Source organism: Lathamus discolor, chromosome 2 (assembly GCF_037157495.1).
Source record: "Lathamus discolor isolate bLatDis1 chromosome 2, bLatDis1.hap1, whole genome shotgun sequence".
NCBI classification, from domain to species: Eukaryota; Metazoa; Chordata; class Aves; order Psittaciformes; family Psittacidae; genus Lathamus; species Lathamus discolor.
Window position 1 is genome coordinate 115,618,868 of NC_088885.1, and position 25,636 is coordinate 115,644,503.

General features: G+C 38.4%; 1 protein-coding gene across 2 annotated transcripts in view; it reads right to left on the reverse strand.

Moving 5' to 3' along the window:
• Nucleotides 1-1,866: 1,866 nt before the first annotated feature.
• LOC136008644 (ras-related protein Rab-10-like) overlaps nucleotides 1,867-25,636 on the reverse strand; it is a 33,550-nt gene continuing 9,780 nt past the window's right edge. The window contains exons 4-6 of one of the 2 annotated variants that reach the window (XM_065668189.1): nucleotides 17,491-17,580; nucleotides 11,991-12,092; nucleotides 1,867-2,278 (exon numbers count right to left, since the gene is read on the reverse strand). In XM_065668189.1, coding sequence (XP_065524261.1) covers nucleotides 2,204-2,278; nucleotides 11,991-12,092; nucleotides 17,491-17,580 — 267 coding nt within the window. In that variant the 3' untranslated portion in view covers nucleotides 1,867-2,203. The remainder of the gene's footprint in view (nucleotides 2,279-11,990; nucleotides 12,093-17,490; nucleotides 17,581-25,636) is intronic. The other variant, XM_065668190.1, reaches the window with a different exon arrangement.

Below are 25,636 nucleotides of genomic sequence, written 5' to 3' on the forward strand. Positions count from 1 at the left end.
GGAGTACAGCATTACAATTCAGAAGGATCTTGGCAGACTGGAGAAGCTGAAATGCCACTGAATAGGGAGAAACAGAAGGTTTTACGTATACAAAGCAATAATCGACTGCATAAGAACATGGAAGGATAAAAAAGCAGTTCTTCAGAAAAGAAATTACGGATTACGAGCAGTATTGGGTAGCTTGCATTATGCTGATGCTGGGATGCATAAATAGGAGTATCACAAATGAATATCTTAACAAAAAATAATTCTGATCTCCCCAGCTGTTAATATTTTATCTTAAATAGTCTGCTCAGTTTTTAGATCTGCACTCTAGCAGAGTTAAGAACCAACTCAAAAATACTGACAGGAGAGAGACAAAAATGGCGAACTACAAGAGAAGGCAGAAGGGACAGGAGTTCTCTGGCCTAAATAGAAGATGGAGGGCAGGCAAAGTTGTTCACCGACATCAAGAGGAAAGGGAGAACCTGCTTTCCATGTGTACCACTTAGGTTAGCTGTTAGCAAGCTTCCTGCTTGCCAAACTAGCTAAGTAAGGACTGACCACCACTTGGAGAGACAGTGAAAGTTCCATCTCTGCAGGTATCTAACCATCTTCCTGCAATACAGTAGTGACAGCTGATCTGAGGCTGAGGTAGGAGAAGGACCCAGGCAGCCTCTCAAAATCCCTTGCAGCACTGTTTTCTTCCTCTGCTATGGCTGTAAATAAGACAGGGATTATCCTTTGTTCCCCGATTTCAGATTTTGCTCTGAAAGCTACCTTAAGTGACCGGCAATGACGAGTTGTCAGGAGTGGCTGTGAATCTGTAGCCCTTCCCATCTTCTTGCAGCCCTTTTGCAAGCATACTAAATGGCCTAGTGGTGCAGTAACCCGGCAGTACACTCAGACGCATTAGGTCCCATGTGCTTCAGAAAGCACTTTCCAGTTGAGCTCACTGTCTCAATACCAAATTTAATAACAATTTGATATTAAGACAATCTGCAAACAGCCCTCAAAAAAGCAGGCGTAATTCAGGAGGGTAGTGACATTCCAGAACAGTAAATCAGCGCAGTTAGTTATTCTGGACGTGCTCGGATAGCTCACAACACATGTTGCACAGTAGTATTATTCATTCACAAATTGTGATAAACCAATTATATTAAACAAGCAGCAAAACCACATCTCCCAGGGGAAAAAAAAAATAATAGCACAATATAATCGCCACAATTCTTCAGATTTCCCTACCTGTGTTTTCTTTCTGCATGTCCTGCAGGTTTGATTTGTGTTTGCTTTGCTTTTTGGTTAAAGGAAGAGAAACTGGCATCCTGGTTCTGCCCTCATTTAAATATAAATAAAATCTGATATCCTCCACTGAAATTAAAGATATTACATACTAGTATACAACAGGCCACAATAAGCAGAATCAGATACCTGATGTATTTATACTTTAAGAAAATAGCATAAATCTCTCACAGCATCAGACAGGTGCTGCTTACCCTTTTAATATTGTGATCATGTATGGCAAAAGGAATTTTTGAATACGCAGGTATGCTGCTTACACCTGCATGAATTATCCTACAGGATAATAAAAGTTTATATTAGCAAGATAATTATTACTGGATGCATTCTGTTCTGTGATTTCTGCCTTCTAAGGAAGGTCAGTAACATACTGATCTTGTATACGGCTTATTCTTTTCTCTCAGCCCTTTTGTAACCTCCCTATTCAAGGGTATTCAAGTGACAGCTTTGTTTCTAAAATGGATATAAAAGAAACAAAGCCAAAAATTCCCAGGTGACTGTATTAAATATCCACTACTTAAAGAGGTGTTATCTGGGGGACAATATAAGTGATGTCATGCATCATGTGATGATGTCAATGTTTAATACATGAAAAGTCTGGTATAAAGAACAGGGGGGGGAAAAAAAGTCAAGGTATTTTTTTTTTTTTTATTAAGACAAAATTAGTACATTTAAAGAGTTCATTTCTGAAAACATTTACATGCAAATGCAGTCATCCTGTGATGCATCTGCTAATTCCAAAGTCAGATAATTGTTTTAACTTCACATTAAAAATATGAAAATATAATATAAACATATCAAAACATTTGGCAACAAAGTTTGTTTAATACAAAAGACACCTAAATAATGTGTTTTGGAATCAGAGGCTCACTTTTAAACAACTGTGTGTTCCTTTGCAATAGTTAATACTTTCTGATGAGAAATTTCAGAATGCACAGCAGGTTCTCTTCTTACTTTCGTTTAGATCCACGACATTTAAGTCATACAATAAACAGGAATTCTGTAGGACAAACAAAAGCAAACAATTAAGATAACTAGAACACAGTTAAAAAGCTTTAATTTTCACATATATTAAAACATAAAAGATTTCGTGAGGTCACTGGGTCAAACATCTCTCCTAACCCTGAAGGTGACAGATGATAGAAACTGTCTTTTGAGGAGACACTGCAGATAATATGAATTGATCCTGTAAATCTTTACTCACATGAATGGTTCTAGATGGACAGGTTCTTCTGTTGACTACACCAATTTTCACTAATTTACAGTTAAGTACGCTAATCTTTGAAGTTTTGAGCATGAGGTGTAAAAATCCAGTTGAAAAGAACAGCAAAATATAGAAAATCAGTACCCATTAAAAAAGGCACAGGCTATTAATTGCTTTAAAGGACATCAACTTGCTGTGTGAAATTCACTAAAATTCTCTGTTTCCTTGCTTCTATTTAATAACCAGGAATACCCCCAAATGGAAGCAACTCAGACTTTACCAAGATAAACCCCCAAAATAGCACTCCACCCTTGTAAAACACTGATGTACTGACTGCAAAAGCAGATTAAAAAGAAAATAAAAAAAAAATCAGCACAGGCAGGACTCTTGCTTTCAGCACTAAACTCAACTGGATAATTTGTGCGGACCAGAACACAATCAAACACAGAACAATCAAAGTCAGTTGTGCAATACAGTACGTGTTGCAATCTTGTACTCTAGCACTATGAACACTGAACCCTGAACTCAAGCACAGAGGCATAGGGAATATTGTCACATGCCTAGGAAAAAACAAAGAGTCCTAACTTCTCTACTTGCCATTCTTCTCCCTGCATCTTGGCAGGTTTACCAAGAATGTAATGGTACACAGAGAAGTAAGTGCAACCACTAGATTCACCACATTCCTCTCTCAACCCAAACCCAACAGCCATAAACAACCATTTCTGACAATAAAGAGAAGCTTCCAGAGAGGACAGATATCTAAGCTGGGATTCATGAAATTCAAGGCACAGGGGAAAAAGGAAGAGTGAAGGGAAAAAAAGGCATCGTGTAGTACAATGCTAATCAGGATTCAGAATTGAAAACTTAGACCTACAATGCCACAGGGTAGTTGAACATTGACCACATTCAGAACAGCTCACCTAAAATTAGTCAGCTGAATAAGAACAAGGGGAATACAAAACGTTTTTCCATCTTATAATAAGCCTTATGCCTCTTTGGTTGAGAATATTTAATGCTACATAAAATTCTGGAGAAACATCATGAAATTTTTTGCCTTTGTTCTTCTGTAGCCATAGCTTTAGCTCTTCCAGCACGCTGTCTGCCCTGCGTCAGGGCCATCTTCATGAACAGAGTGGCTGAGCCTGTTCCTCCCTGGAGCTGCAGGGACCCATGGAGGCTGCCACAGTGTGCCCTGCCTGGGGGAGAAAATTAAATACCTGGGAAGGAGTGGGAAGGGCTAGATAGAGGCAGGAGCAAAGAGTAGGAAAGGTATAGCAGTGTGTAATCCTCATGATGGATGCTGAAGCTGTCACCAGTAAAATTATTAACACTTATTATTCTGACTGTAGGGCACTGGAAGACTGTGACTTAGTGATTTTTGGAATTATGTTGTTAGTCACATATACATCATGTATGAAGAAATACAGCATGTGGGCTTGCTTTCTTGTTGGAGTGACAAATACCAACAGACATAATGTTTTTATTACCCTTGTCAGTTCACACAAATTCCAACACGCACCTTCGTAACTTCTGCTTTATTTTTTTACACAGTTGTGTGAGGTGCCTGAGTACAGGCATTAGCCATTCTGATTTGTGCTAGGTGGAGACAGCATTCCATAGTCTTCAGGCACAGACAATAAAGCATGAAGAACTTTCTAAAAGGAGGAACAAGGCAGACTCCAACGGACACAAGCATAACCTTGTCATCTCAAGGAACAAGACATCACTGTGGTTCAGAGACAAGATTCTGGGGAAGGGGTGAAGTTTTGGAAAATAGTGGTATGATAAGAAATTTATAATCACTCTGTTGAGACCAAGAAATAACACTGAGCATTGAATATTGTGGACATAAACTAAGTAGGTTTTGTTTCACCCATGCTTTTTCTTCAGAAGAAAAAAAATCCAATTTAAGTAGTTAAACAGTTCTAGAAAAATCCCTGTTTGAATAATTTCAGGATTCAGGCTTTGCTTACTTAACTTTAGAGGAAACAGGCAATTTGAACATGTAGCAGGTTATATCTAATTTCATGTTTCAGTGAAAGGGAAGAAACTTGCATGTTCCTTAAACACTGAAGATGCTCATTTGCAAAAAGTTTATTACTTCATAGTACTTATGGGTGGTAAGCTGTTCATGTGTTGTTAGCAAGGATCCTCAGTGCTGTAAGTGATTAAGAATGGTGAAATATATTTGACAATGAGATGGCTCATATACTCTGCAAAATCATTATCTGATAGCAGTTAATCAATGAATTAGCCAGGAGAGAAAGACAAGAACCACCTTTCCACAAAGTAAGAAGTAACTGTTTTAAAACTGTTTAAAAGTTGAGGACTTTTTTGATAAGACTATTCCATACATGATCTTCATCAAGCAAATACTGGCTTGGCTTCATTTAAGCAAACGTGCTATACACACATTTAAAAAGTGTGCATTCATAACCTGTATAGATGCTCTGAGTCCTTGCATGAAGCACTGAAACAAAGATCAAGCAATCCCACATAATGCTCAACTTCAGCCAAGCCTTAGGAGAGGTGGGGCACCCTCCTCTCCTGAAATTACAGCAGGGAGGTATGCAAATCTCTCCCACCTGTGAGAACAAGGCGGGCAGCATTCCTTCTTCAAGGTTCCATGAACACTAACCCTTCCAGCTCACATTTCAGCTCAGCCTGTTGTAACTCACTCCTCAACAAGCTAGCCAACAAACAGCAGAAAACTGTGAAAAGATGAGAAGAACCAAAATGGTACCAAGAAGCTTGAGTTTCCACTTTGGCATCTTGGGCAAAGTGGGGTTTTGAAAATACCAGCACAGACACAGATACCGCTCTACCCTGCAGTGATTTTAGTCAGTCATTGAGACTTCCTGCTATCAAATACTAGTTTTTCCTGTTCAATAGCACAGCAGACACATCTCACCTAACAGGCAGGCATCTGGTTCAAGCCAGTCTTAGGCTTCCTGCTGTTCCCCCTCCCTAGCTCTAAGCAGAGTTTGTACCACTGTTGTCCAATAGATACCTAACTTCTAGATACAGGAATTATCATGAGCCGGCTGAGATCCCAAATTTTTTGGCATTTTTTTTTTTTTCTTTTAGTCAGCGAAAGAAAGCTAAGCTGGTATGCAAAGGGAAATGTCATAGAAAATAAGGAAAACTCTTTAATAGGCTTCTAATGAGGTAAGTTTAGAAATCTTCATTAAGATCAGCTGCCTATTCCTTGCTAAAAACCTGCTCAGATTTGCAGCGCCATACCAAGGTGAATTCACCTATGCTAGCACCAGTTATTGGTATTTCTATCCTAATTTAGTTAATTTGGAGGTGGGGTTTGCTATGGGTTTGGAAGAATGGCAAGATTTTACTCTATCTGTTTCTATGTCTCCAATCAAAGTCAGATCTGGAGTGCTTGCTGGAAAATTAAGAGCTTTAGAGAAACAGAAGGGACTGTAACTGAAGTTATTATTTATAACATCTTTAAATTCTGAGGAATATTATTCTCTCTAGTGACAAAATGATCATACATTACCACCACAATAATGTTCTTGCTATTTAACAGTGATAGCTGTCAAAGACTGGCAAAGCATGGCACAGAACTTCATGCAACCAAGTTCACATAACTACTGTGCCTGAACTGTCAGCAGAGAGAGCTGGTATTAAGACCAGTCCTGCCATTTTCTTGATGTGTATTTTCCCTGTATGCTGTAATTCAAAGTACTTGTTCAAAATCCAAGACTCTCCTCTCACAACAGGAATGGGTATGACAGAGCACAAGCAGTATCAAACAAGAGGTAGGGATGTATTAGTAGGTAAAGTAATCTTTAGGGGTACAGAGACAGGAGCAGGAGAGGAATCAGGGTCAGGCACAGCAGGATGTAACTGCTGCAGACCACCTTCCTCAAGAAATGGGGATGAATGCTGTTCCAAAATGTCTAAACCATCTAACCCAATGGCGAAGTGTGGGTCTCTATCTCCCTCTTCTGTTACTACCATATAAACTGTAACAATGTTGTACAGCAACTAGTTGTTTCACAAACTTGAGAAGACTATTGTGCGGTTACTCTAAGGTTCCTCAACAGATCATCTATGTAGGGATTAACATAGTTGCACGTCAAAAACCCTATTTAAAAGATAAATCTCAGCTTCTAAGTCAAGATCTTGCAGAAAACAACAAATATCAGAAGTAAGTCGTGTAACATTCCTTTGGTCTCCTGAGTTTATTTAACTTTAATCATACAAAAACCATATAGCCCGAGAAATGGACTCCTCTATAATCAATTTTAGACACTGGTGAGATAGTGAGAGAAAGGCACCTCCAAAACAAAATTTTATCCTAAAAACATGCATCTCTTTCCATTGAATCCCAGAGGGACCTTGACATGCTTGTGAGGTGGGCTGATGACAACCTTATGAAGTTCAACCATGCCAAGTACAAGGTCCTACACCTGGGTCGGAGCAATCCCAGGCACAGCTACAGGTTGGGCAGAGAAGAGATTCAGAGCAGCCCTGCGGAGAAGGACTTGGGGGTGCTGGTCGATGAGAAAATGAACATGAGCCGGCTTCAGTGTGCGCTCGCAGCCCAGAAAGCCAACCATATCCTAGGCTGCATCAAAAGGAGCGTGACCAACAGGTCGAAGGAGGTGATCCTGCCCCTCTACTCTGCTCTTGTGAGACCTCACCTGGAGTATTGTGTGCAGTTCTGGTGTCCTCAACATAAAAAGGACATGGAACTGTTGGAACAAGTCTAGAGGAGGGCCACGAGGATGATCAGGGGACTGGAGCACCTCCCGTATGAAGACAGGCTGAGGAAGTTGGGGCTGTTCAGCCTGGAGAAGAGAAGGCTGCGTGGGGACCTCAGAGCAGCCTTCCAGTACCTGAAGGGGGCCTATAGGGATGCTGGGGAGGGACTCTTCATCAGGGACTGTAGTGACAGGACAAGGGGTAACAGGTTAAAACTTAAACAGGGGAAGTTTAGATTGGATATAAGGAGGAAATTCTTTCCTGTTAGGGTGGTGAGACATTGGAAAGGGTTGCCCAGGGGGGTTGTGAATGCTCCATCCCTGGCAGTGTTCAAGGCCAGGTTGGATGAAGCCTTGTGTGGGATGGTTTAGTGTGAGGTGTCCCTGTCCATGGCAGGGGGGTTGGAACTAGATGATCTTGAGGTCCTTTCCAACCCTAACTATTCTATGATTCTATGAATAGAGATGATTCCAGATAACTAGACCAGTCATGTAAATTTTGGTTGGCTATATTTACATGCTGAGATGCAACCCCTATACTCATATATTGTGATTAAGTTTTGATTTACATGACCTAATTATATGCTACTGTTTCCAGAAGAATATCTGGCTCATTCAATGTCCAAAACAGACCATTTTTTTAAATTAAATGAGATAGTGTAGTTAAATTATGACCTATGTTGCACCAGTACTTCACTCGCTTGGCTTTAATCTCTGCACCTTTGTTCCCATGTATGCAATGCTGAACATCCTACCTAATGTTACTAAGAAGATGAAGATAAAAATCTGAAATACAGCATGATGAGGTTTATGAAAAACCTCATGAAGAAATTAATATACTGTGGTCAGTATAAGATAAATAAAGGGCAAATAAAGCCTGGGGCTCCATGCATAACTGAGGATAATAAAGAAACACTGAATGTGCACTGCTGGAGACAGAGGGATCTTTTGGACAAACCAACAATTCCATGAACCTTGGCAATAACGAAATCTGATTTCCTATGGATTTTGGTCTTGCAGTGAATTAAATTTGGTATCTGTGATGCAAACTCCAGCTGGAGTGGCTGGTTGAAGCAATTTTCAGTCTTCCTCTGTAATACTGTATGAGCTAATGCTCATTTCCTTAGGCAGAGTACCCTGCTTCCCCTGCACTCAGCACCTTTTCAAGGAACTCCTTGAGAGCTTAATTATCTTTTCGTTTGACCCGTCAAATCTGTTTAAAATCAGCTAGCAAGTTCCAAAGGTGCTTTAGGAGCAAATGAATGGGGTACATAGTGCAATCTCAAAAATCTTGTTGCCATAGGAAAGGAAGGCAGTGAGATGAAGGGAGAACAGAACTGAGGCCTGCTGCTTCTGAACGTTCATCTCAAATGACATCCAGCTGTTAAACATTAAATGTTACTCTCAATAACACAGGGCAAGGTCTTAAATGGATTTTGACTGTTTTCGCTCAGCAGACCTATGTTTATATAATACTGTATTAAAATAATCTTAATAGTCAATCACTCTTTGGAGGTAGGCAGAACATAAGTTTTGGTTTGTTTCATAGCAGTCTTCAGAAAAGAGCAAAAAGTTCTGGTTTTCCCCCTTTTTGAATACAGTTTCCCTCCTTCTGCTCCTAGTTTAGAAAAATACCAACCACCACACCCACAAAGGCAGAAATACAAAGGCTTGTCATAGTTTTTAAAAAAGCTAGCTGAGAAGAGTACTGCTCATCAGCCATGGAACCAAACAACACAAAGTGCAAATACTAACTGCATTCTGGGTGGTATTTTGGGAGGTTTTGGTCGGGTTTTTGAGGACTGACTCACAAGAACAAATAGTTCACTGGCAGCCAGAAGCATTGTTAAGGAGCAGCTGCCATCTATTAATGAACAGGTTTAGGCATATCTGAGACTCATTAGAATTGTGAATAAATAAAATACTGTTGTTATTTGTCAACAAGTCTAAGCAAGCCTCTGAAGTAAGCAGTGTCATTAACATTAATTTCCATTGCAGCATTTTGGATACAATCAAATCACTTATTATGAACTGATTGGTTTGAAATTCTCAAAAATATGTCATGACTCCTTAGCTGTTACCAATGTAAAGCTGTCAAATAACATCTGATTGTTTTAAAGCGACTACCCATGTAAATTAGAGCTGTAGGACTGAGACCCCGCATATAATGGCTGAGATGATAAACATCTGAAAGGTCAACCAGTACTTTAGTTATCTGAATCACTGGTGTACAAAGTCTTCTCTCTTCCTTAAGCCCACCACAAAAGAAGACAGGAAAATGCAGCACACAATAATGACAATACAAACTTGACCTTTTTCTTCTTTTTTTAAAGTCTGACCCATTTTAATGTGTTTTTTCCCAATCCTCCATTGAACCACTACTTGTTCTAAATACCATGAGAGTCAAGAAGCTCTTTATTTCTATATGAGCCTTGTCACTCCAGAAATTGATGTTTCCCATCTACAGTAGTATTTTTTGTAGATTTAGTCAATGAAGAAATGTCCATAATAGATGGTGAACAAGAGAGTATGTAACAAAATCCTAGATTTCCTCAGCTTCATACAGCCTACTGCAATGCATCTGAAAATGCTATACTGCCTGCCAGCCTGCCCTGCCTATCTTAATTCTGAATGACCTCCACGTACTTCCCAATAGCATAGCTATGGATTTCCTTAAAATGAGTTTCCTGTGTGGTACTTCCACTGAAGCACCTCATCAGTCTGGGACAGGTGGTCCTATTGCAGAATTAAGGGAGGCCCGATACCCTGCTGCCTCAGACATAGGTGTCTTGGGCCAAAACACTGTGCAAAGCTGTATCTCCTTTTTACAATCAGCAAGTACACATTTTACCACTACAGAATGGTTGCATGACTGAAGTGATCTCAGACTGGCATCTCTCATGTCAATTTTCACAGCTACTAGTTACACTTCCTCCTGCATTTTCCCATCTCCAAAATGTCATCAGTTAAAGGAGGTTAAAATTCAAGTACTACATTCAGATTTCACAGTTTTGTGAACAAGTAGATTATTTTGTCGAACCTGAAAAACATGATGAAACTGCGTGGTAGGTTAATTTTTTTTACTGTGAACTCTTTCTCTATCAGGCCAGTGGCAAAACCAACTGGGCTACAGGAATTTTTGTTTAAATCACCGAACGCATTTCACTGAAAATGGCAAATTATATGCCAAAGTAAGGGTATGTGACGCGTTAAAACATCACGGATTACAAACATTTCTGGATAAGGTGAAATGTTATTACCTACAAACTTAAAAATTCTCATTGACATATTTTCCATAAAATGGGTCAGGCACATACACACAAGCAGAGTGTACACCTGTATTCTCAAGCAGTTCTAATTAAAGCCAAGCAGTGGTATAACATTTTCAACATGGTCTGAATTTGTTTGCATGTCCACAATACAAACCCCATGAATTTTCATGAAGATGAGTAGGAATACTAAATTTCCACTTAAAGTAAAATATGTGCAGGGAATCTTGCTGTGAGAAATATCCAAACATGATTTCTGCATGCTGCAGAGAATTCTCTCAGCTCTTACCCAAACGCACTGTCCAGGAATGCTCATTTCACACATATTTGTCCTTGCAGCAGTTATGATAATAGCCATTGTTTTGTATTATTCATGCTTCATACTAACAAATATATTCTCTGTTTACAGCAGACAATGTCTCTTTCATTTACAAGAAAATCAGAGTTAACTTATTTGAGCCTTTTTGCCAGCTGTTCAAGGGACCTGCCATTATCCTCCTGGTCTGAATGATAATTGTTGAGCTGTTGAGCTTCATTTTCATGCTAAAGAAATCAGAAGCCTTTTTTGTTAATGTTTTTCCTCCCCCAAAATAACCAACTACAGTTTATGTTATTGAATAATATGACAGGACCTTGATTTAGCAGCAGTCCAACCCCAAGGTATTATTCTGACCATCCCCTACGGCTACTTAATCAAAACACTGCAACTTGTGACTTTGTCAGTAATTTTGCTCATTTATCTTTATTATGACTTCAAGAGTATTCGGAATGGAAGGTTAGTTTTGTATAACGAATATTGGTGATGAATGGCAATGATAATGCATTGCATGAAGAACATCCATTAATGTCTAAAATAATATTCTCCTGTCTAAAAATAAATTGCAATGCAAAACATTTCCAGTGCTAATGAACAATAATTCAGTCCTACAAAAGTACTGCAACTCTGAGGAGTAAGGACCTTTAAGCCAACACACTCAAGGTAGTTAGGCATGCTGATTCTGACAGCTACAATATTGATTCTACCACTAATTAACTCAATTTTTCAGGTCCCAATAACTTCAAAAGCACTAGCGTACATCATCCAAACAAACAGCTATGAACTTCACATAAAACATTTGATTGCTGAGCATGAAAGGTCTGCTCATTCCATCAGCATGCAGCGTCTTTACAGTGTGAATATTCTGCAGAAAACCTAGAGGAAAAAGGAGTCTTCCTGGCACAGAAGTGGAACTACTCTACAGCTGTTAACCTCTCCCTTGAAGAAAAGCATGGAAAGGAAAGCCACAAATGCAACTTTCCTGAATTTCCACCTTTCCTCTGAACTTTATTTCACCTATTTCCCTAGTCTGTTGCTCTCCCGTAATTCTTCTCCGGAACATTTCTCCTCTGTATCTCTGTAACCCAGCAAATCCCCCCAAAAGATTAACTCCATAATGCAAAACCAGCACTGGCTGTGCTTTGCTAACCTGTCAAGAAAAATCTTCCGTTTTCTTTCTACTCAGAATAGAAGCCTACCTTTTCCAGTATGTACTTAGTTAAGACTGAGAATGCTTCCTCAATGTTCACATTATCTTTAGCACTGGTTTCAAAAAAGGGTATTCCATGTTCCCAAGCAAGCTGAAAAACAAATGTAGGCAATGGGATGAGCAGTCTTTAGGAAAACAAAACACTTCCTAATACTAATAGCAAGAGATATAGAGGAGTTCTGACAGCTTCTAACACGCTATATAAACACTGATTAAGTATATGTCAGCTCAGTAAAGTACTCTATATTCATCCTCAGCTTATAAATTTTGGGTAAGTCTTAAAACATTCTTCTTAAGTCTTTCCACTTTCAAAACAGCTTTTTAAACATATCTTTACCTGTAAATAAGAAGAATAAACTCTAATGGATCTGTTCTCAATGTTTTGATTTATTTGGAAAATGAACTGTCTCCTAGGCAATTATTTGGAGGAAACTAACAGAGTATGTGCAGAAAAGTATAGATAAAAATGTGACAAAAACTGTAGAAAAAGAGGCGTGACAAAATATGAAAAAGAGATGCTACTTTTTACCAGAGGGAGAGAATCACAGAGATAATAGCAAGCAAAAACCAGATATGTAAGCAAAAATAGGGGAAGAGAGAAAATACTTAGAAGAAAAGGTCAGCATAAACTTTACATAGCTTGATTTTGTTTAATTTACTTGTTCTCTCATTTCCAGTGTATTTCCCTTACAGATAGCTTAGAGATATGTTGGCATGAGGGAAAAAAAAACCCAAACCAAATCAAACAAAGAAAACCCCAAAACCCGCAACAAAATTCATAGTTTTTTCAGGTTCTAAACCTTTTCTAATTTATACAGTTAAATACATGGAGAAAAAAAAGTTGCATCATTGGCCAAAGGAGGGGGTCAAGGTGGGAATACTATCTGCCAGAAAAACATAGTGGGAGAGTCTATTTATTCCCTGTCCTGGTTTGAGCAGCAGCAGTCAGTTTTCTCTTTCTTAGGAGCTAGTACAGTGCTGTGTTTTGATCTTTTGGCCTTTGCAATGAATCTCTTGTTGGTATACATCTGGAGAAGATGATCCCAGGCAAAGAAAATACTGCTTATAATGTAGAAAAAAACCCTATAATTACTCACCGTTTAATGATTTATTTGGCAGGCTCTCCATTAAGATAGAAAGTCTAATGTTGGCAGTTATGTTTGCTTTCAATGAGCTCTAGAAGTAACAAATCAATGCTTTACAAAAATTCCAAAATGAGGCATGAAGGTACAAGAATTTTAGTCAAAATATAATAATGATTATATTAGTACAAAAAATAGTAAGAAAAATGGCTTCTTTTCCAAAATGCTATAAGAAAATGTAATTTTGAAAATAAAGATGAGGCACTGGAGGTTCCCAGAGAAGCCCCATTCCTGTAAATGTTCAAGGCCAGGTTGGACAGGGCTTTGAGCAACCCGGTCTAGTGTGAGGTGTTCCTGTCCATAGTAGGGCAGTTTGAACCAGACCTTTAAGGTCTTCCAACCCAAACCATCCTATGATTCTGTGATCTGGACTGTTTGTTAAGACAGCTTCATAAGGGATTCTGAAACTTGAGCTGACTGCTAATACAGTTTTCAGTACTGCAGCAACTTGTTACAGAAAGTTAGTATCATTTGACTATTGGCAAGTGTAAATGCAAAACGATGCATAATGGTTCATAAAGAAAAATACAGGCAATAAAAAATACTGAGCTAATAAACTGGAAAAGACTGATTTGCAGCTTACAAAGTACACAGAATGTACTACTACACATACCTTTTGTCTTTCTTGTGACATGTAACAGATTCCTAGAGGCTACCTATGTGCAAATTTTGGTCAACACAAACCATTTTAATCACGGAATCAGAAATAATTTGGAAAAATAACACCCTTCTTGAAACAGAAGAGCAAAGCTGGACAAAATATTCCATGTGGCCTTGCCAGCACTAGAGGAGTAATAATCTTCCCAGATCTAACATCCATTACCCTTCTAATGTAGCCCAGCATACTTTTAAGCAATGAGAGAACACTTTCAACTTACATTCAAGATCAGTCTTCAGCTTAACCCACAAATCCTTTGGAGCAGGGCAGTGATGCATGCCTGGGATTACTCCATCCCAGCTGTAAATCTTTGCCCTTCTTACTGAATTTCACGTTTCTGTTGGCCCGGTTCTCAAGTTTATCAAGGTCCCACAGAATTGATGTTCTCCCATTCGGTATGTCATACCCCTTAACCTCATGCCATGTGCAAATCTCCTTGTATCATCAGCCAGATCACTGATGAAGATGTTGAACAATGTGAGCCCCACTACACACCCCTGATGTATTCTGCTCATTACTAGCTGCCAACCAGACACACTGCCTTTGATCACTACCCTTCACCTCTGGATGTCCAGCCAATTTTAGTCCACTTTTTCAGCCCACAGTTTCTAGCTTCCAAGTGAGGATGCCATGGGTGAGGATGACAAAAACCTCACTAAATTCAAGATACATCACAACCACCACTATTGCCTTGTCCACGCAGTTATGTCCTGGCATCACAGCAGGCAAACAGCATGTTGAAGACACATTTAGGGACTGTAATGACAGGACAAAATGTAATGGGTTCAAACTTTAACAGGAGAGAGTGGAGGGGCACTGGAACAGGCTGTCCAAAGAAGTTGTGAGTGCTCCATCCCTGGAAGTGTTCCAAGGCCAGGCTGGATGGGGCTTTGAGCAACCTGGTCTAATGGAAGGTGTCCCTGCCCATGGCAGAGGGGTTGGAACTAGATGATCTTAAGGTCCTTTTCAATCCTAACCATTCTATGATTCTAATTTACCCTCTGTTGACCATTCCAGATTGTTTTCATGTCCTTTACATCCTTGGATCTAAAGACAACACACTCCACAATCCTTCCACTGACTGAAGCAAGGCTGACTAACTACAGTTCCCTGAAACCTCTTCCTTGCCTTTTTTAAAGGTATGTGTCCTGCTGGCATCTTTCTAGTCAACAGGGATCCTTCCCAACCACCATGCTTTTCCAGAGTTGACTGACAGTGGCCCAAATCACATTGACCAGCTCTTTCAGCACAATTGTGTGAACTTCATCATGTCCATAGATTCATCCAACTTTCCTAAGCAGTTTCTAATCCAATGCTTTTCCACTGCTGGCTGACCTGCTCCTCCCCAAACCATGCCAGTATACACAGAGGTCTGGGAGCAAGCTCAATCTGAAGACCAATGCAAAACAAATATCAAATCAAATAAAAAAACCTTGAGTACTTTAGCCTTCTCTGTATCATGTTCCTACATCGCCTACTGCACTCATCAGTGCATCCCTGCTTGCTTTGTACGTGCACACTATTGGTCAAAGAAGATTAGTGTATGTATTACTGCAATTCACCTTGCACAGTGGCAAGTAAGTCCTCTAAAAATTTAGCTAAATTGAAAAAAAACCCCCATCAGTCCAGTGTCAAAGCAGCTGGAAGTAGGAACAAAGCTTGACTACTCCCTCTCATAAAAAAAATGGAAAGGCACTTTCAAGGAATTACTTTTTTTTGCCTTCAGTAGCATGTTGAATAAATCCATAAATAAAATATCTAAATACATTAACAAACCTATTAGAATTACACTATTGGGAAATGTTATTTTATACTGTCCTTGAGAACAGTTTGGAGATCTTGAGTGAAATAAGCTCATATTTTACAATAACAAAGTATGTAATGCCAGTATCTCTTTCAAGGTGAAATTTAATACCAGTTGTTAATTTCCTTTAACTCAAAATATACCGCTGCCTAGCAAAGTGTTGCTATGATTTTTTAAGTCTTGAATCAAAGAGACGTATGTGAAATATTCCCAGACCTCTGCAGAATGTTGGGTTGTTGGGTTTTTTTCATTTTTATTGTACCTGGAAAATCGGCTTTGAAGTCAGGCACATAAAGACAGCAAAAGCGGAAAAAAAAAAAAAAAAAAGAGGAAAAATATTTTACTTGCCTCTTTCTGTTAGAAAGATTTGGTAAGAGAAAACTGGTCACAGCCTACCAGTTATATATCCTTCAACATTTTTATTTATGTTTCAGAGAAAAAGATAATGTTATTCAGGGGGTAGGGGGGGCAGGTTGAGTGCAAACTTCTGTCAAAGTGAATAAAGAACTATTAATACAAGAAAATGCTTCATAGTGTTAAACATATCAATTTGAGTGATCAAAATGATATAATTACAAATCAGCTAAAAAAATATTCTCAGCATTAAATTAGTCTATAAAGTGGTATATGATGTCCACTCAGTTATGACAGATTGTTACACAAATGCCAACATGGATGATAAGGTTCCCAGGGAATCTAGGGGTCGTCTCCGCAAGAATCTGAACATTAAAAGAATTGGTAAGGAGGTAATGATTTGTTTCTGGAAAAAATACTACATTAAGAGAATTTTTGATTGCATGGTTAAATACTAAGATGTCAGGAAATGTCACGGTTAATACCACATGCAAAACCCTACTACTGCCCTCTTGTGCACATGCATCCAGTCACTCTAGATTTCTGACAGTGCATTGAGTGAGAACACATGTATTTTTCAGCAACCTTATTCCTTGCACACAGATACAGTACATTACCAGTGAAAGAGTCTTGCACACAAACAGTGAACTTGTAATGCTGTTGAAAAGGTGATGGTATTTTTTAAAGTTCCCTAATCTGGGATTATATAATTGGCAAGAAATTATCACTGTTCTTTTCTTTACACACAGACATCCTGCCTGAGTCACCATGCCTGAAAGCATAATAAAAGGGTTCATTCCAAGTTCCAGACAACAGATGCATGCAGTTTGCAGTTGAAAAATTCACTGGTATATAAGACAGGTTCTCTTGACATAGCATGGCTCCTGGATTTCCTCACTGGTTCTCAGTGAGAGTAATTTGCCATCACCTTTAATTAACACCAGTTTTTCCCCTACACATGGTCAGCAGGTATAAACTACATTATAGTCTCAGCTCTATGACACCATACACAGATCTACAGGAGCTGAATGTTCCCTAAATTTACTTAAATATCCAGTAATATTTAAGTTTCTTCACAGACCATGCAGATCACTGTGCGCAGGCTGGCAAAATAGTTCCTTATAGTCAGGCTATAGCAAAAAAAATATTGATGGGTGGTACCAGAAAAGTTATGCAGATTGCATTATCATTGCATTTAGTATTCTGCATTTAGTCTGCAGACTCTAAAACAGTTTTAATTCAATATGTAATATTTCTATTGTAACACCTATAACTTTTAAAGTACATTTTAACCTTTAAAATAAAAACCAGCGTTCTAAAGAGATCAGCTAAGAGTTATGCAACGTATTTCTGTTCATATGTTGACAAAAAAAAAAAATAAACCCCATACTCAAAAACTCCACAACTGTTCTTCTGGAGCAATTCCTAATGGAATATTTAGAATTCAGGAGCTTTTTGCTTTTTTCAGTGTAACAGCTCACAGTCACATACTGAGATACTCAGGAGAACCCAAAGAAAGTACCAGTGATACCTTTTCTCCTTTCTGTTTTGGAACTACACGTTCTGACTCCTTATCGCACTTGTTGCCCAACAGTATTACGTCCACTTCATCACCTGCTTTCTGAAAGAGAACCAGCATTAATAAGTGTCAAGTAAGAAAAAAGAAAATAACAAAAGCCCTTCACCTTCAGCTCACACTACCCTTCAACACTTTATCTCCTTGAAAGTAAAGGCTAAATTCTGTTCTGACCTTTTCATATGTGGCAATATTTTCCATCAGTTAATGGGATTTGAAGGAAAACAGAAGATAGCAAAGAGCAGAAAAAAGCCACTTACAAACGTCAGGTGTAATTTCCTACTCCTTTCATAAGGTATAAAGTATATGGCGCATGGGCACCATCTTCTGACAAATACTCCATCTTGAGGCTTCAAAGTGACTGGAAATGCCCTGAATTCACAGACATTGCCCTCCCCTAAAGTAATGGGTTCATGGATTACCGCTTAAGTCAGGTCTACATTCAGCACTCACAAGTAAAAAGGAAGGAATTTGCTGCACTTGAAAGAGCACTTCTCTGTGCTTCACATTGGCACACAGGCAGTAAAATTACATTCAAAGTGTTCAAACTCAACATAAAAGTTTGATTATTCCAAGGCACTCAGAAGAAGGCAGTAGATTTTTAATGAAGTAAATGTAAAAACCTCATTGATTTCAAAAGGAAGAAAAACCTAGCTTTTTGACCTTGTCTCCATCCTTCGTTCCACTCCAGTTACATCCATGATGACTGTGAAATGCATTGTGTGATTTACATCAGTGTTATTTTAAGATAAGCCATTGTAACGACACATGACTAGAATAATGGCAAGGAAAGGGAACAGTTCTGCAACAGCATGTGGAATTTGAAAACTTACTTTTGTTGTGAAAAACATATTTAAAACTACCTTTGGTGCTTAAATGGAGAAAGCTGAGGGTCTCAAACTAGAGACAATTAAAACTAATGTGGTCCGATCCCATGGCTTATATTCTGAAAGTACATGCTCAAACGGCTTCTCTGATGACTCAGAAAGCCTGGTCTCAGCCAGCAGATCTGCTACAAGGATGTTGATGAAATCTCTGATCTCTGTCAAAGTTTTAATTTGTGTAACTTTGCTTAACATAAGAAAAGTTTTAATTTTTGTAACTTTGCTAACATAAGACAAAATCGGGCACAATCCCCCTCCTCAGAGCTCATAACATGTCCCTCCCTTCACAGAAATGCACAGAAAGACCTCTATTCATTAAAGTATGACAGAATCATTATTTTTAGTCTATCTGAACTTTTATAACTAAGTTGCTTCATTTGAAGAATACAGCAGTAGGCACAATTTATTATTAAGAAACACCATTTCATATGTTTTAATCCATTCTCATTTTAAAGTCAGCTAATCACACTTCAAACCCACAGGTGATGTTCAAGATAATGTAGTATTAAATTGAAGGAAGCTTAACATAAGAGTATGAAATACAGGCCTAAAATAATGAATCAATCTAACCTGGATTAACTGACAAAAATGTTGGCTGTTTCAGAATGTACCGAAGCTTTACTCATTAAGGTCAATGGCTCTTCTACATAAAATGATATACATCAGACCCTAATATACGGTAAATAGACAATTTCATCTCATCACATAATCAACTTTTTATTTGGGAGAAAACTAAATGTATCTGAAAGTTTTACAAGTGATATTTGACGTTCCTTTAAAGTAAAAGGTCAAAGGAAAATACTTGCACGCTGTGTGTACAAACCCATGAAATTCATCCTGTAACTTTATTCCTGTATAAACTGCACAAACTTTTGCAGTAGGACAGCTTCAAAAATAACAAAATTTAAAGGATGTTAGAGGTACCAGGCCTTTCACTAAGTATTAATCAGTATTATCAATCACTAAGTATTTATTTCAGCAAATAACTATTATTTCTACATTGATATAATGTAATAATGCATTTTCACTTTGACTGGATCCTCCATCAAAGCATTGAAAGTGCTCCTTTTTTAAAGATGGTATCTTGCAGTTTCTTGCCTTTAGAAAACTAAAGACTACACACCAAAATGGCATCCAGATTAAAATCTGAAAACTGATTATGTAGATGAAGGCTTCAAAAATTAAGTCAATATGACTAGGCAGACGTTTGACCATGTGCTCAGTTGGCATAAAAAATGCAGAGGTACATGGATTTGAATTGGCCAAAAATACGGCTCTTCAGTGCTTCCAAAAGCTCAAGTATGTTTTCATCATCCTTTATTTATAGCTCAGGAATAAGCTTTCCAAATGCAAAAATCCATAGTAAAAAGAGGATGGTTATTTTACAGTCACTAAGATGCTATTAATGCAAGTCAGCACTGACTAAGCTAATGGTGTCAGGAAACATTTTTTTTCCATGTCATGGAAAAATACTATTAAGAGTTTCATCCATTTCATCAAAGCAAAAAGATGTTTAGGTTTTTGTTTTAAGAAGTAAAAAAAGAAAAAAAAATCCAAATGTTCTGCACTGGTATCTCAAAAATCCAAAATATCCAGATTTTTGGTTCACTCTCATCAGTTTTTCTTCAGATTTTAACATTTAAAAATTCACATTTTATTGAAAGTTAAAATAAAAATAATCTGAACTCAGAGAAAACCTAGCCTGTTGGTTTGTTGGGTTTTTTTAATGTCTCAAAAAATTGGAGTCCAGAGTTTTACTGAGACTGACCAAGTTTTTTGAAGTGTTTGGCAGACCTTGGAGCCATTAGGTTTTGACAAAAGGTTTTTTTCCCCTGCTGGATTCCCCAGTGACAGGAGCCAGGCTGCCTGGACCAGTGGCCACAGCAGGGAGCAGCAGCAGAGCCTCCAACGAAGTGGTGCCATGAGCCAGATAAGGAACACTGGACTCTCTCACCATAGTACCATGGTGTGCTTTGGCAGCCTACTCTGATAGGAGCCATCCACTCATGCTTTTCACTAATTACTCTACTGCTCAATTTTCACCTGGCCTGGACACCCAACTTGGTTGACTATGTGGCTACTAACAGAAATCAAAAATACAAAAAGAGAAAACATCTTGTTCATCCCTTTTGTATGTCATTTGTTGTGGGTTCTTGGGGTTGGTTGGTTTGGTTTTCCCCAAACATTTTTTCCACAGTTGTTCTTATTTTGCAGATTTTCACAGAAATGCTGTCAATTCACCTATGAATTCATGCAGGGACATGGTTCAGTGGTGGACCTGGCAGTGTTAGGTTAATGGTGTGACTCAATGATCTTAAATGTCTTTTCCAACCTAAGTTACTCTATGATTGTACGAGTATCAAAAGCAGCACAGACATCTTTATTGAAAAAGAACTACATCACATTTGTACTTACACATCATTGGAAGAAACTATCCCTTCACTTTTTAAATGACAAGCACACTCTACTGTGAATGGTTGCCCTCAGCCTCCACTGCAGCAAACTGACCATAATCATCAGCTCATCCAGACTCCTTGTTCTATAAAGCCATCTATCTAGCAATAGATCTTAAAGAATCACCACTCTTTCCCTCCACCAAATTTCCAGGGCATAGCTGTGAAAGGCTGCATGAGTTTGATAATCAATTATTACAGTTTGAAAAGGGAACAGAAGTTTGTTTGGAGGTCCAAACAGTGAGATCGACAACCCATACCTGATACATACACTAAGGTAATAATTAGCTGGCATTTGAAGAAGAAATGCAGCATTAATACAATTTTTCAGATCTGAAAAGGATACACATAGTCACAGAGCAAGATGAGGGCAGAGCTGGGGAAGGCCATAAAGCTGGGAAGTTTCTTCTTCCTACTTACTAGATGATGACACTAGAAACATATCTTTTGTATTAATGAAGAGTAACTTGTTAAGAATACATTGTCTTCATAATCTCTTTGACAGCATCACGAGTAGTGTTCATATTATGACTCACTTACATGTCGCTTGCCCTGTATTTTTCTAAGTGCCACTGCATGACTTCAGTTGCAAATGCCTTGTTTCCAGCAGTTCAGTGGAAATAAACAAATTAAAGGATTTATCTATTAGCAAACTTAGACATGACTAAATGTAAACCAATTTATCCTGAAACCAATCTGGGATTAGAGATAAACCAACTTAGTAAAGCGATAAGAACAATAATTTTCAGTTCTTATCAGAGCCATAACAACAAACCTACCTATGAACTGGAAAAATTTGATCCTTTTGACAACAAGATTTCCCATCTGAGGAAGAAAAACTCAGAAGAATTTGAAGTCAAACTAATTTACACTTGTAAAGCAGTTTGCTGTGTTGCTTTTATTTAAGTATGATACAGAAACTCTGAGAGACAGTAAAGTATCTCAGATGCATCAAATGAACAGAATCAGAAAAGGCACTATGCAAAAAAGAGCAGTGACCCAACACATCCATACATTTTGTATCCTAGTTGAAAGGTCCCTTCCCCAGGTAGTACAAACAGAAAGCTAATGTATTCACAGCAGCTTTCCAGTATCTGAAGGGTGCTTATAAGGATGCTGGGGAGGGACTGTTCATCAGGGACTGTAGTGATAGGACAAGGAGTAATGGGTTCAAACTTAAACAGGGGAAGTTTAGATTGGATATAGGAGGAAGTTCTTTACTGTAAGGGAGGTGAGGCACTGGAATGGGTTGCTCCAAGGAAGTTGTGAATGCTTCATCCCTGACAGTGTTCAAGACCAGGTTGGACAGAGCCTTGGGTGACATGGTTTAGTGTGAGGTGTCCCTGCCCATAGCAGGGGGTTTGGAACTAGATGATCTTAAGGTCCTTTCCAACCCTAACCATTCTATCATTCTATAATTCTATTCCAAGAACACTAAGTTATGTCAACCAAGACTCACTACTGCACGAGAAAATTCTGTGCTAGCAGAGAATTTCCACTGTGAGGAAAATTGCTGGAAACTGGTAACACCACATTCATGGCCACAGCAGACTAGCACAATGAAAACTAGTCCAGTGTTTTAAAAGAAAACTAGGATCTACCATCCCTGTAAAAAAGTTTTTAGAAACTCAGATGCCATGCATGAATCATGGAGTGATTTAGGTTGGCAAAGAATTCTGGAAGTCATCTGGTCTTATCCTCTGCCCAAAGACAGGCCAATTTCAAAGTCAGGTCAGGTTGCTTAAGGCCCCGTTGAATCAAGTTTTAAGTATCTCCAGATCTTCTCTGGGCACCTATTTGAGCATGTGACCACTCTGTTGTGAGAAACTTTTGGACAATATGTTGGTTGGAATATTGTTCAAAACATCCCAGAAAGAACTGTTTTCTGCAAATGAATTTGCTACGCAGTTTTTAATTTCTAAAGGCCAAACAAAATGAGCCTTTCAGAACAGCTGCATAAAATAGCTAAAAGCCGTATCAACAAACAAGAGGAGCACCTTAAGTTCGACATGACCCCCAATCCAAGAAATAAAGAATGGTTTCAGTAAAGTAAATTTCCTGCAATTACCATGCTCCTAATGAGTGCATTACACACCCAATACACCTGCACTGGATTTGCCAATAATGTCCTAAGATATTAAACTGTGAGTGTATTTGTCTAGTAAGCTTCTTAAGCACAGTCATGTTTCTCAGTCTCCTCTAGTTCTGAATACAAATTTTATAACAATAGAGATATGGCAGCATATTTGTGTCTAGAACTTCCTTTAACAATAATTCTTAATAGGAAAGTTTCTGTATTTCACACTTAAACTAATGGAAATACAATGACAACATTACTGGTAATCTGACTGTAATAGCACTGTCTGGCCAGTTTTTATAAAGTCAGTGGATTTTTCAGGAATGCTAAATTGCTTAGACTGTTATTTTCAACTGCTGTAAAAATGGCTCAGCACACTGACAGGATCTTAAAAAATCTTCCTGTTTAAAATCTCTATGTACAAAGAATCAAGAGTGGGACCATAATGTAATAACTGAATTGTCTCAAAAAATCCTGTTTGATTGGCTCAGATGCAAGCTTTACATTATCTATTAGTCTGGTGTTTAATAAAACCTGCAACCTTTTCTCTTTTAAAATTTTATTTATCTTTTTCTACACTTCTATATTTTAAAGGGCGCTGTGGCAACAGCCAGCTTCAATACTAGGCATTTGTTGGGTATTAAATATTGGCTTGCGTTCACAGACCAAAGCAAATGCAGGAATGTCACCAACCTCCAGTAAGTAATTAATTTTCATGAAATGATCTGTGTTTAAACAGTTATTGCTTAAAACCACTTCTTTTGCAATGAATGGCCCCATATATTTTTTCCAAGACACTTCAGAAATTGATATCCCACTAGGACTGAATTAAATTTTTTATTATTATCTAGCTCTATTACAACACTCACTAATTGCTAGTTTTGAGATTGGTACAATCAATCATGCAATTTACATTCCCAGAAATCGTTTTAAATTGAGTATTTTCCCATTTTAAAATATTTAAACTAACAAAGTACCTTCAGGGGTCACAATTGAACAGTCTAAATATTAATAGCTTGAGTATGTTTACACAAAAGTTTTGTCACAAAGGGAAAGCAGGCTTGTGCAGGTGTGATCTCCTGATTGACTTAAGCAGATCTAAGGCTGCATGGTGGCTACAAGAGCTAGTCCCATCCTTCCCTGCACCCTAGCCTGACAGTCCTGGTATTTTCTTTGTGCTTATGGTTGTGCACTGTAGCCCATTAGATCAATCTGTGAATCTAATCAGAGATGACAGGAAAAAATTACCCCTCTGGACAGTGTGAAGGCAGATCAGTATTTCATATATACATTTATACACACAGATATATGCATATTTAAGCTATATATATAAAAAAATGGATACATGTGGATAATCTCCTTTTTCAGCTTTCAATAGCAGTAAACCTGCTATCATAGTGCGTGTCAAGTTAAATGTTAGCTAATCATGGAACTGTACACAGTTGCATATCTAGCTGTGACTTTTGCTGGTTTGCTTAACAGGAGGAGGGTACACACTTCATGAAGTAACAAAACACATGTGTTAGCTTGAAGTGTGTGCAGAAAAGCCACTAAGAATACTGCAGCATCACATCTCCTTTGTAACACATTACTGACATTAGGCTCTGTTTGTCACTAAAACTTTTAAGATGGCTTTAAGGTGAAGAATAATGATGTACTAGGTCACCATAGTAATGGTCTTAATACTGAGGTAACATAAATGTAATATTTTACCAAGAGCATAAGATATCCAGTGTATGTATTATCAGATATATGAACATGTGTAGTGCATTAATTCATCTGTATACAGAAGCTGTGAAGAGAAAAAAAGAGAGCTTTTTATGGTTTTACTTTGTGCCTGCTTTCCCAAGACAAACTCTCCTATCAGTCATGTCATATTCCTACCCATTCACAGAGCATTACAAAAAGCTGCCTGTTTACTTGATTTTAATCAAAAGAGAACACTACCTTGCTTGGATTCATTCACAAGCATACTAACTTACAGAAGCATGCTAACTATAAACTTTCAGACTACTGCTCAGGGCAACCTCATTGCTCTCTATGGCTTCCTGAGAAGGAAAATGGAAAAGGAGGTGCTGATCTCTTTTCCCATGTACCCAGTGACAGGACACATGGGTATGGCTCAAAGGTGCACTAGGGGAGGTTTTGACTGGACATTAGGAAACATTTATTTACCAGGAGCGTGATCAGACACTGGAACAGGCTTCCTAGAGAGGAGGTCAATGTCCTACGCCTGCCAGTGTCTAAGAGGCACTTAGACAAAGCTGTTAAGAACATGCGTTATCTTTCATTCAGCCCTGAAGTGGTCAGGCAGCTGGACCAGGTGATCACTGTAGGTCCTTTCCAGCTGAATTATTCTATTCTGAAACTGACCTGCCTCTACCTAACAGAGAAAACATCAAAAGAGACCTAGCAATAAAGACTACTGGGTACAGGGTTACAGGCAGCTGAACAATCCAGTGTCTAAGGGCCTGCCCACTCCTCCCTTCCTGGTTCCTTCCTCACATTGTTTGCACATGTTCTTCTGCTGGCCCTCCTGCTCCTACCTGTTTACCTTAGGACAACTCTGATAACTGTCAGACCTTTCTGTGAACCTCTTAAACTCACTGATGGAGCATAAAACTATCCAAACTGTAAGTTTTTTACCATGCTATAAAGTTAAGAGTGAACCTCAGAGGGCTCCAACA